The sequence below is a fragment of the Atractosteus spatula genome, chromosome 5 (genome assembly GCF_055471065.1).
Source record: "Atractosteus spatula isolate fAtrSpa1 chromosome 5, fAtrSpa1.hap1, whole genome shotgun sequence".
In the NCBI taxonomy this organism is placed as follows: domain Eukaryota; kingdom Metazoa; phylum Chordata; class Actinopteri; order Semionotiformes; family Lepisosteidae; genus Atractosteus; species Atractosteus spatula.
In genome coordinates, this window is record NC_142710.1 from 52,438,559 (window position 1) to 52,451,627 (window position 13,069).

General features: G+C 39.9%; 1 protein-coding gene across 1 annotated transcript in view; it reads left to right on the forward strand.

Moving 5' to 3' along the window:
• Window positions 1-1,480: 1,480 nt before the first annotated feature.
• Window positions 1,481-13,069, forward strand: part of LOC148835242 (guanine nucleotide-binding protein G(i) subunit alpha-2) — a 101,301-nt gene continuing 89,712 nt past the window's right edge. Inside the window, exon 1 of the mRNA XM_088915594.1 lies at window positions 1,481-2,467. Within this exon, the coding sequence (XP_088771720.1) occupies window positions 2,350-2,467 (118 nt within the window). The 5' untranslated portion in view covers window positions 1,481-2,349. The remainder of the gene's footprint in view (window positions 2,468-13,069) is intronic.

Sequence of the window (13,069 nt, forward strand, 5' to 3'; positions counted from 1 at the left end):
ACTTGACTGTGAGCGCTCATCAGAGCTTGGTAGTGAAAATGGGAATTGAAATGATTAATACAGTTTAATCTAACGTGACACAAAACGCGCCTTATTTTAATACAAGTTAGGAAATACAAAGATAATAAACGTTGTTTTATTCACCGTTATTTATATTATTTCAGAGTGCAAAAGCGAAGACTGTGAAATTAATAGAATGAAATGCTAATGTGTTTCAATTCTGAGTAAAAACATCAATTTAATATTGTAATTAGACTTCCAGCAATGAACAAAAGGCTTTTATTCATTGGGAATTCTTGTTTTTTTTCCACTGAGGTTTTTTTTAAAACGTCTCTGTTAGCCTGAAAGAGTACAGCCGGTCTTTTTATGGAAAAATGTTTAAACAATAACGAATGAACAGTTACAGTAAATGTACAGTAAGACACGGTCACCTGTTTAATTTGCGAAACAGTGAGAAGGATAATTACCAGAATTCCACATCCCAGCATTTTTTCGACATTGCGCTTATCAAGTTTTGATTTGCAGCCATTTTCTGTTTTGTTGAAATGCCACGACCTATATAATGAGCTACTGTAATTTATAGCTCGTTGTCTCTGCTCACGTGTTAAACTTGTTTGCCGCATGGCAGTTGTTCGACGGGGCGAATAATCTTTACAAGAGCCATCACGCTTTAGGCTTTTCAGTACATACTGTAGCTGATGCTCTGGCCTACATCCTCGCTGATGTTGTGGAGTTAAGGCAAAACCACGAAATGAAAACGCGCAGTGGAAGGCAAATCCGAATTTTGCATTTTTGCTTTGCTTAAATGTAAATCAAGTAAACACCAGAAACGGAAAGGGAAACCAAATGGTTGTTCGTAAAAGTGTTTTACATGATATGACGAAAAAAACGAGAAAGCAACTGGACAGGAACAAATTGTTAAATAGTACCAATAATTACCAACGTCGAAACCACAGGGAAATCGAGCGTCTACGCTTCTCGGAGTGAATTACCACGCTAAACATATTTGACCAAAGATTACTTTCACAGCACTATGTCGAATAAAAGTTTCTTAATTAAATATCGGCTTAATTTAGTCAACCAAAGACAGCCTGTCTCCGTCTTTATTACATCCATTGATGAAGCTGGTTGTTTACTGTGAAGGACAATTTGGTCAAGTTTTTTTTTAAATGCTCAGTGCCTTAGCCTACGCAAGAACTTCTGTGAAAGTTGCACAAATTGAACGGACCCAAAGGGAACCAAAGTCATTTAAAACTCTACCGTGGTATACCAAGGGAAAAGTAGCAATAGACTTATCTGTTATTAGCTATATAATGCATAGCTGAAGTTTATGGACAACTGTTTATATCAGAGTCTGTGCAATAATCTCAAATTTTCCTTACAAATCAATACAATATAATTGTGTTACGTGAAATGCGCAGAACCAAATTTCTGTGGACTTTGTCTCCGCAGAAAACTACAGTTCCCATGATGCAGCGTCAGTGGGCGTGCAGGCGGAGGTAGGCAGAGTGCGGTGCGGGGAGCCTCAGATTTTTCTCTCTTGCTTTTCAGGCAGAGAGGAACTTCTCAGCGGGTTCGGGTGTGGCGTCAACAAAAATACTGCAAATAAATCAAGACTAGAGGATTATTTCATTTGCATTGCCGAGTCCTGATCGGAGCCGGGAGGCTTTGCAGAAATTTGATAGCAAAGGGAAAAGGAGGATTGGTGTGTATGTGTGTGGTTTTTTTAACTGTTGGTGTACCAATTTGACTTTTTTTTCTTATTTTATGGTAATTGATTTGAGTCTGTATAGCAGCCCAGCTGGTGGAATATAGCTACGGTTGAACTGTTACTCATTTCCTCCTGTCTTGTTCTCTGCGTGCAAGAAGCTGTACGGGGAAATCTTAACTTCTTTGAATCTTAATGTGACTTTTAAAAGAAGTTCTTGCTGGCCCCTTATATTGATTATTGCGAAGACCAGCTTAATAGTGTGGTTTGCTTGCTCTTCTTGCCCCTTTGGCTTTTTGTTACTTTTCAAATCATCGTGTTCCAGCTGAACTGTGATTAATGGAGCGTTACATGCGTACAGGAAATTAAAGATTTCTCCGAAAACACAAGAAAAAAGAAGGGCATTTCTGATTTTTTCACAACTTTTTTTTCCCCACGAAGATTTTTGTGTATGTGTGGATAAAGCTTATTTTTTCTTCGTTTTGTCATCAGAATAGGAATTTGCCAGTTCTTGATTGTGTGAAGGATCCAGAATAACGCGGGACTGGTTCTTAGTACCTGTTTTTTTTTGTATTCAAGTATACACATACATTTTTTTTGTGAACCATTATTCGTACCTGCGTGTGCGTGCAGTTGGAGCCATGGGTTGTACAGTAAGTGCTGAAGATAAAGCGGCGGCCGAGAGATCCAAGATGATTGATAAAAACCTCCGGGAAGATGGAGAGAAAGCCGCTAGAGAGGTGAAACTGCTGCTTTTAGGTAAGAAGGAAGGCTTTCACTCTCATTAAAATGTTCTTTTCCCTTTCAGTTTGACTGTCTCGGAGGCGCCTGTCCACGACCGTTCAAAGACGATAAAAGCATCATTGTTTGTATCGTGTGATTTAAATGTAGATTTGTGCCGCGACCATTAGAATACACGGACTTGGTCAGCTAGCGGGTGCTGACATGAGGAATTGAAATCTATCTCAGGTGAATGGGTTTTACCTCCCATTAGGAGAGATGTTTTTGTACAGCGGTCTCTGTGCGGGACTTGGCCAAGCTATTTTGGAATAGGATGAAATGCTCTGGCTTAATTTACTGCACAGAACAGTGATTCAGTGGTTTCGTTTGATGGAAACCAAGTTAATGTAACGTGCTGTGTTATTTTACATGTGTGACCAGTGTTACGTCCCTCGCTTAGGTAAAGGTATAGGATTGACATTTTTACCGTGCAGGCTGTGCGCGTATTCATCCTGCGAAGACTCGTTGTCCTTCGCACAATGATGTGCTCGTTATTTTGTAAAGTGTTGGAAACATTTCTGAATGAGTTAAGTTCAGGCTCTTTGTTTCCCTGGACAGATAAGCTGTGCTTGCGGTACACGTCTTATTTGAATATAACCTCGTAGTGTAGATTGCAGGCGGATTTATGAAGCGCACGTATTGACGCTGCAGTGCGCGTAAAACTGCCACAGGCTTGCAGTGCCTGTGCTGTGTATGTCATCTATAAGCTTCGGTCCTGAAATTTTTTGACTGTGGTAATGATTTTGTGCCGTTCCAGTGCACAAGTAAAAATATAGCCTTGATAATAGCTAAGGTTTGCTGTAATTAAAAGCACAAGGGTAGGTCAGCCTTGTTTACATAACCAAAGGTTCCCTAGAAAAAGGAGTAGAAAGTCATTGATTTTATAATTGTTTACCACAACGTCAACAGCTTCATTAATAGGTCTATATTCTTACAGTGTCTGCAGTGAAGTGTGAAGCCTGCTTTTCAGTACACCACAGTTTCCCTGCTCTGCAGGTGAAGGTGTAAGTCTAATTAAGATCCCCATAATCTGTAGTCTTTTTTTAACCTTTCTGTCAGTGGCAGCAGACCTGTCATAATTGTTGATAGTGACTTTTAAAGAGGCTGTACAGCTTCACTTTTTGATTTCGTGGTTTAGTGCCACTGGTATTCTAAATGTTGCAGCTGTGAGCTCAGTCTAGCCCATATTCAGTTGATTAGCAATAGGTTAGGGTAAGGTTTCCGAGAAATGTGCTGACTCTCTAACCCATAAACCCTGGGTCAGCTTTGTTCCTCCATACACATAAAAAATCTTCTAGCCTCATCCTGAAGGACTCTGGTTTTCCCATGATGCTTCAGTCTGACCTAGTGACTCCACATCTTGAAAATAAGTTATCTTCCTTGTGCCTGATTTATTTACAGTAGGCTGGCTTTGTATGTTCCTTATGTTTAGGAGAACTGACTGAGATGGTAATAAAGAAGAAAATAGAGAATGGTATCATTTCATGATAGAAACGCAGACATACTGAGATGTAGTCGCTCCAGGGTTCAGATTTGGCCTTTTGTTATTCTGGAGAAATGTGTTTCATGCCTGCTTCATATGTGTGTCTCTGAAATGAGTCCTTGGCTTGGTGTACTAACGTAAACTTCATGGTTAATGGTTACCTGACTTCAGTCATTGAAAAAAGGACTTTCGGAATCACTTGAGTATGATTGCTGGTGGAAACAGACAGCCTGTTTACCATAATAAAAACCAGTTCTGCCTGCTGAAAAAGTAGATAATGGTATACTGTCAGGATAAACTGACCTCTCTGTAGCCTGAAAGACGGCTTATTTTAAGGTAAAATAAGAACAGAATAAAGGCTTTGGCTTAGACGCAAGGAATAATGTGATTATTAATTTAGCTGTCCTAATTATTCATGCTGTGGGATACAGGTGAGAAGAGTAACGCATGTTACAGTGGCCAGTTTGTCCCTGGATGAGCCTGTTCTTTTTACCCTTTTCAAAGAGTTTTGACAGTGTCCTTCACCACCCCTAGAGAACATTTCAAACAAACCAGAGACCTGGCAGGTAAGAGGCCTCGCCACAGATGAAACGGAACAACCTCACAAAGACAGTTTTGGCAGTCGCCACTGTGTAGTCTGAGTTTAAGAATGGCAGAGTGTCCCCGATGTTAGACAAAGCGTGTGGAAGAACGGATGTAATTCTGCTCATCTTTTTCAAACATTTTTTGAATGATCTGAAAGTGCAAGTTTGAAACTGCCTGTGAACGGATGTATCTAGGTTTATTTGTGATTTGGAAATGAATGGGCCTGTGCCTGTGCAGCTACTAAGATGGAAGGCACTTAAGGTTCAGAAAATCAACCATCATGCAGATAAGGGATTTAAGTTACTTTTGTTTTGAGCCACATTCTGTCTCAGATGTGTCTCGCTTCCTCAATTTGAAACACAAATGCTTAGTTACAAAAACACTTTTAAAGGCCCAGTCTCCCGCAGCCAACATGCATGCGTGCTCTCATCCTGTTGAAAATCCTCAAAGTCTGCAATACAGAGCCTTATACTGTTAAAACTGACAATTTAATTCCCAATTTACTAATTATGAAGAGTCAGACCAGCTTATTTCCAGGTCAGTTAATGGCACCTGGCAATACTTGTTGCCTGTTTCTGATTTCACAGTAGGGTTTTGGTTGTTTTACATTGTCTTGCCCTGCAGAAGTGAGAAGGGATTTGAGAGATAGCATTGTGTTCTCATGTTGTGCAATTATTTGGAGTATTATGAACAGTTATGATCATCATAATTCATAAAAGGTCTTGTTGCTCTGGAATCAGTTAAAAAAAAAAGCAGCAAGGCTGAATGGACTGTCCTCCATTGATAGGTTAAAAGAACTTACTTTTTTGAGTCATGAAAAGAGAAGACTATGAGGAGACCTGATTCAGTCCTTAAAGGCACTGACAAAAGCAGCCCAGGATTGGGATAAGATAAGATCACTTTATTGACCATATACAATTTTTCTTGTATTAGGAATTTGTCTTTCGACATACCCCAACTTGCTCTCCATGAGACACACATACAGGGAGAGAAGCTTGGGGTCCGAGCGTAGGGTCAGCCATTTATACGGCGCCCCTGGAGCAGTTGGGGTTAAGGGCCTTGCTCAGGGGCCCAACGGAGTAGGATTTCTCTGCCGGCCACAGGATTCGAACCAGCAACCTTTCAGCCACAAGCGCAGATCCTTAGCCACTGCATCGCTCCTAAGGAGTGAATCACAAACCATAGGACACAAGTGGAAGTTAAATGGGAAGTCGATTTAAAGTTGGGTACAAGGAGGCACTTTAGTGCTCAACGGATTGTGGGAGTACACCTAGCCATGTTGTTGACAAATACCTTCCTTCTATAATAGAAAGACTGGAGGAGTTGATTGGATCTGTTAGTTCCTACCAGATAAATAAACTGGGGCCAAATGGCTTCATTAGCAGGCTTTACCAGCATGCTGGTTTAATATGAATAATATGTCCTTTGATAAATGCACAAATAAGTGGTAGTCATCCAAAAAGTCTTTTAATTGTTTTGAAGGGGACAGTTATTTTTATTATGTGCTTTAAATTGGCCGCTATAAATGAAAACAGGATTTAGGTGGATGCATTTAGGAGGATGTGCTTTTTAGTCTGTTAGCATTGCATAGACTCCATGGGTAGGTGTGACAAACTCTGCAAAGTTCTTCTTTCATCTCCAAGAAGCCCTTGAGATTTGCAGGTGTGAAAGCCTGGTTATCAGATGGTTAAGTGTGTATCTCCCTCCAGACTGTTAAGAGCCAAGTGGTCTCAGATATTTTAATGAAATCTTTTTTTTTTCTTCCTCTGATCCAGAGTATTAGTAGGAGAACAGTGTCACATTTAATTAAATTATGCAGTCAGTCGCTATCTCAGAACAATTTTAATACAAAGGGTGAGGTGCAGTCATATGCAGAGATAAATCTGACTTACTGCTTCAGAAGTAGCAAAAACTAGTCCAACATAGCCTGCTTCTAAATGTTATTTCACCAGGGTATAATTTGTAAGTCCCCAAAAAGCTGTTAAAGAATTGAGAATGTTGGTGGGAAAAACGTTTAATCCGCTAAAGCTGTCTTTTACAGTTCTTCTCAAATTCTGGACTCTGACCCTAAATTAATCCTATTGGCAACTTGATCCCCAGCAAATTCCACTTCTGCTGCTTTTATTTTTGGGATTAATCTCACCCAGCCTTTGTGGAAGGTCAGCTGGAATGGAAATTTCCTTGGCAATTCCCTCTCCCCACAGTGTGATTCCATTGTCCGAGTGAGCCCGCATGGCCACCTTCATCTCTCCTCCTGCCTGGATACACACACGTGTACAGAAGTCACTGTGCATCCCCCAGCGTCAAAGAGAGTGTTGTGTGTTGTTCTCCCTTTTAAAGATTAAAACTGCGTAATCCGGGTTGAGGGTATGGGGATATTTAATCCTTCAGTTCCTCATTAAGATTAATCTTCTGACCCTCCCCTCCCTTCTCACCATGCTCTCTCCCAAATGTAAATATTTCTCTGTCACGGATGTAAATATTACTTCTGAAAACAGTCCTGCACTCTGGTGACACCAGGAGGGTGACATCGAGAAAACAGCGGTTGGCTACCTGGAGTGTCTACCGGCACTCCTCTTCGAAAGTGACCAACACAACGGCCAGTGTGTAGCGTTAATGCCTGGAAGTCCATATACTTATCATTCCCATGCAGACGACTTCCAAAAATGTCAGAGAAGGGTCATTTCCAAATGACCACAGCTCCCCAGAATGAAACAGGGGCTCCGAATTTGGCCTGGAGCAGCTAAAGCTTTGCTTTCCTTCTTGCTGGTACCTCCTGTTCTGAGCAGCCTTCCCTCTCTACTGTTTCAAGAGAACAAAAGGTTCCAGAACTGTGGTGAGCAGAATTCTGAGGAAGGAACGACAGGGTTCTGAAACTCTGCTTTTGTTCCATCGAAACAAAGGAATGGGAAGCAGTGTGGAGTGTGAGGTAACAAGTTTTTTGTCCGTGTGTTGTCTCCTAGTGCCAGCACTTCCAATTACATCAGCAGTCTTGATTCTCTTTGATGGCCAAAGGATTTAAACTGAACAGTGTGATTTTAATTGAATCTCAGTGGCTATGAGTGCAAAGGCCTAAATGCCAGAGGGAGAGTGGACTTCTCAGTGAAGAAGATGATAACAAAGTGATTTGGCCTCAAAATATGGATTTGTTTTCATGACTCGGCTTGTGTCGCAAATGCTGCGGGTGGAATTGAAAAATGTTCATCAAGCTTGCGTTGCAAAAAAGTGGAATATATATATTTTTTTTTTACCACAACCATAAATAATAAAAAAACAGCTGGTATTTGCTTGCCACTTCATTCTCCTTATGTTCCTGGAACGGAGTGATTATTTTTCCCTTGTAAATGGCCACTTACACTTCAGAGTTTTATTACAGAACAGTTTCGAGGTGACATGGGGTTCCTGATGTTGAGATAGTGGGCAATTTCACATCACTGTTATTTTGCTTCCGACATCAGGAGGAAACGAAGGCCTGTAAACCTACTTTAGGCAATTAATCTGAACTCTCCCTTTTCTAATACTTCTTTCCCTTTATGAAGGATCTTAATATTTCTTCTTTTAAGCAGTTTAGCGATTTGCTTTTTCTCCCAGCAACTGTACTTTGATAGCTGTGAGTGTGGAAGCCCCAATTCCCAAAGGAAGAAACAGATTTGCCCTTGGGGTCCCAGTTAATCCCAATTCGCCTTAGTTTGACCCTTCAAGAGTTTTCCAGTGCCGAGTGCTAAACAGCAGGGTTTTCTCTTGGCACCACTTCCCTGCAGGTGCCAATTATTTTCAGTTACTTCTAGTCCATTTCATTCCCTAGCAAAACATCATAATAACTTGGTACCGAATCCACATTTTTCCCACTTGCCAGCGACCTCAGGACCAAAATAAGATGTGTATTAGTCTGAACTGCAGAAGCTTGTCTTCTCCTAGTGCTTTGTAGATCCTCTGGGTTTCATGACGGGAAGTTGAGTCATGCACTGTAACTCCATACGGAAGTGGGCATATGTATTGATTCAGTTTCTGATCAGATGGTTCTGGAAGAAGAAAGAAAGTCACATGCCTGCACACTGCCCCTGATTCCTGTGTCCTTTAGAGGTTGTCAAGAAATGGACAAAAGAAAAAGAAGACTTGAAAGTACTTGGGTGTTCTCTAAACCTTTGTAGGTTACAACGCGAAAACAGTAGTGAATAAAAAAGCTTCAACTAAAGCAAATGACTTGTTCCGTATTTTTAGTAGTCATTTTTGTTATTATAGTATAGTGCATGTAAGATCAGTCGTTCAGTAGGAAATTTCGAGGAATACTCAGTGTTCCGTATTGCTGCTCAGCTAACATTTAATTCCTCTGCCCCTTTGAGCAAGGTTTCTCTGACCTTACAGCCCACCCAGGGAGGCGGGGGGGGGGCTTGGGGGCAAACTGAATAGCACCAATGGCCCTTGACATGATTCCTTGACCCCCTCTACAGCTAGGATAAATCACTGTCCTGCAACAAATGGGAAGTCAATTGCTTTCTACTCAAATCTTAACTGTGCAATAAAATTGTACAGCCCTAAACTGTGCAAACATTGCACTTTATGGCCGTGCAGTTTGCCATTGCCTTGTGCAATGGAAAAAGAAACACGGGGTGGTGGTGGGTGTATGTGAATTCCTGCAGCAGCAAAGGCTTCAATTGGGTTAATGAATGACAGAAGAGAGCCTAGAGTTAGTTCTGTGCTTTGATTGTGGTTAAATGCTGGGGATTTTTTAAATGTATCAGATAAAGGATTCAAGTCATTAAGTTGAACTGAAGTGCGCTAGATTGATGATTTGGAATTGCTGTCACACTGTGACTGCGATCTGCCCTGGGCTTTGCGTATCACAGTAGCACGCTTGCTGTGCTTCAGGTCTGAGCTGCTCACTTGTCCATTTAGGACTAACAAGACTAATGAACCCTAATATGAGTTTGCTATGCTAAATGCCTGCCATTTTTGAAGTTTTCCATTGGTTTTACAATGTTGGTACGATGCATTTACTTTGCTTTGCCTCTTTTTTTCATGTTTCTTATCATGGTTTACCATAGAGTACATATATTTTACTGTGATGTCACAGCTATTCTGTTTTTACCATCATATGCAGCAGTACACTTTGTAACAACGATAAGAACTGAAGGTTCAAAAATCTAATCATTTCATCTAGGTACAAGTACAGATACTTGATCAAGAAGCAGTGGCTTAGCTGCTTCGTAGTTAAACTAGATACAGAGATTTAGATTTTTGTTTTGCAAAGAAGAAAAAAGCCCTTTTCAAGATGTTTTATGTAGCGTCTACACATCAGGCATGCGATTATATACCTCCAGAATTATTTCTGCTTTGCATTGAAGGCTTTTCAGCTTGTGGTTTAAAGTTGCAGGGCATTTTAGCTCTGCGTTGAGAGTAGCTAAGGGATTTGTAAATCAGGGTCTCTAATCTGACCTGATTACAAATGAGTTCAAAGATGATTGTTTCATGTTGTTTTTTTTTTCAAAGATTGAAGTGAAGAAAGCAGAAAGCTTTAAAGAATATTTACTTCAATTTACATCAGAATATGTTGCCAGCATTTGCCAGAAAGAAATGTGAAGATATATTGTTTATAAAATATTTGTTCCAGTTTTTCAACTGAAAGTTTAGAGATTTTACTGAGTGAAACAACTTGCTTTTTTTCAGTGAAAGCTGTTTAACGTTTCGGAAGTAAAATATATATCCTAAATGACAGACATTTCCTTTTGTACAGATTACTAAATTTATGGATCCTGTTGCAGGAAACATAACTTTATTCCACAAGATTTATACTGTATATTTTGAGGGTTACTTTTTAGACACTAGAGTTTTTATTAAATAAGTAGTAAAGACAAATGGGTAAATGATTAAAAGCTGTATGTTTGATGGGTCCTGATACAGAATCATTATTGAGTTGAACAGGATAACTGTACATCAGGTTCTAAAGGGCAGAAGAACAAAAGGGGAATTTGCATGGCAGCACTTTATTTAAAAAGGTTAATGAGCACCTTGTGTGTTAATATCAAGGTATGAGACATTAATGGATACTTTTGCGTGCCTTCAGGAAATAAGGTACTTGGATAACTTTAATGTTTGTGCAGGTGTTTTTTTGCTTGCAGAGAAAACAAAGCACCATCTTTATTTCTCTTAAGAGAGAAAAACAGGCTCATGTTCTCTCAGCTTAAGCCTGGTATTATTGATTGAGTTCCTCTCTCTTTTCAGTTTTTTTTTTAATTCATCGACCTGCAGTTGGTGACTGGCAGCCTGCAGGTATAAAAGACTACATTTAACAGGATGGAGAACAGAGATGATGAAGTGAAGATCCTAGCTTCAGATCAGCAGTTTCTGTTTAAATCTGAACTAGCTTCACAGTAGCAGCCCACTTTAAAATGAAAAAGGAAAATACTTTAGCAAATGTTGTGTTAACCTTGTCTGGCATTTTGAATGGAGTTTATGTAACATGATGGTAAAGGGTAATATTTTTAAACTTGAATTGTTCATTAAATTTGCTTTCATTGAGTGTAATTTTAGAAACATAAATAATTCTACTACTGCAAGCAATTGTCCAGATGGCAGAAGCTTTTCTGCAGCTGGGCTCCTGGCCTGGGCAGTTCTAAACTGAAAAACATTACGTCAGGCATCTCCATCGCTCGCAGTGAATGCCACTCAGTTTGCTCAGTTTGTTAAGGGAGTCTGGTGCGGTAATGAATTTGACTGGCGGTTCTGGAAAAGAAGCACTTAAAATTAAACCTTCTGCACCCAAAATAGAGTGTAGAAGCCATGAGCATTTTAAATAACAAAAGCATTTTTCCTTTATCTGAAATGTGCTTCAACAAGTGAATTTCAGTAGGTGAATCTTTGTTGACTTCATTGTTGGTGGAGGGATGCCTATTTCACTACTTTTGTTACCCGTTTTATCACGACAGTGGCAGAAATAATAGCAAGGGAGTGTACGCCAAACTGCGCATTCACACTTAATTACAGTACAGCAGGGATTACAGCATCCAAACTGCTTAGACAGGATTTAGAATGGCGTGCCATTACAGACATGAAAACATGTCTCCAATCTACTTAAAAAAAACAGTTTTAGTTTTTTCTTTAATTTGTAAACTATAATGGATTTACATCACAATATTAGCACATTATAATGTAAATTAGCAGTGAATGATGGCACTTTAGACACTCTGTTTAACATGTCATTTGTTGGAAAGAAACAGACGTTTGAAGGTTAGAAATAAATTGTTATATTACAGTAACAGCTGGTTTCTCTGTTTTCCTTGACCAGGTAGAATCTTTTAGGTTTGCTGTTCTTTGTATTTTTCCAGGTAGCTTTGCATTGGCAGTTCGTGTTTGACAACAGGACAAAACACAGTGCTGTAGTTTTTGTGAACTATAGTAGAATTGCTAGCACCCTGCTTTTGTTGAGAGAATAACTGCAAGAATAACTGCAAGGATTCTGTTGTCTTTCTTGCTTGAAGCACTACCGATGCCCCATTTTTGCAGAGCAGAGCAGACGATACTTACCACAACTTACACAGCTGGGACAAGAATGGCCTTAAATGTCTGAGGTGAACCCTAGACAGCCAGTTCTTTCTCCTCATATCTTAACTTTCAGTCTCTTGACAGTTAGGTTTTAAGTGAAATTTGAAGAGCTGGTTTCCCTGGACTGTAAATTGAGCTCTAACGGGGTTGCAAAAAAAAAAGCAAAGCAGGAAAAATTCAATGAAATGCGGCCTTTGTGTTTTGCACTTTGAAGGCTGGCGTTACTATTGATTGTGCGGTCCAAGTGTTAGCAGCAAAAAGGTGAAGACGTAGTGTCAAGTAGTTGTTCTGAAGGAGCTGAAGGTAAAATAAGAAAAAACAGAGGACAATCAAGCAGTTAGAAACACAGTAAAAGCTGAATTCACAGTGTGGAGAAGCTGCACCAGATGCAGGTTAATTCTCCAGAGACCTGTCTGGGTTAGCAGTTCAAAGCTAAGGCTTCAAGAGATGGCTGGCAGGCTCACATGCTCCTTCCCAATTACAACTGAAGAGCAAACATCTAGATGGATTTTGACTTCTGCAATAGACTTGGCTCTACTGACAGGACAGCCCAGAGACACTCACACCAGTGAGAAGCCACTTGTCGTTCTGGTGGGTTATGTTTCTAAACCTGTAAAGACTAGATACTGTGTCAAATGGAGCTTTGGTGCAATAACAGTGTTTATGTAATAAGCAGTCTTTTCAGCACATTGTAGGACTCTTTAGAAATGAAGGCCCAAAATCATCTTTGATATAGTTCAGTTTTAGATCGAAGTGAGTGGTTTTAATATTTCTGAGCCTCCAGGTTGGCGTCACAAAATGTTTTGAGCCTCTTTTAAATTTTTCATTCAACTCTCATGTGAATCATTGGCATTTTTGTGTTTTTTAAGCAATTTCCAATTTCAGTTCCCTTGCTGGCCCTGCTGTGCGCATACAGTAATCGTGCACACAAAAAAATTATGTCTACCAAATTCCATTCTGTGCATAATAGT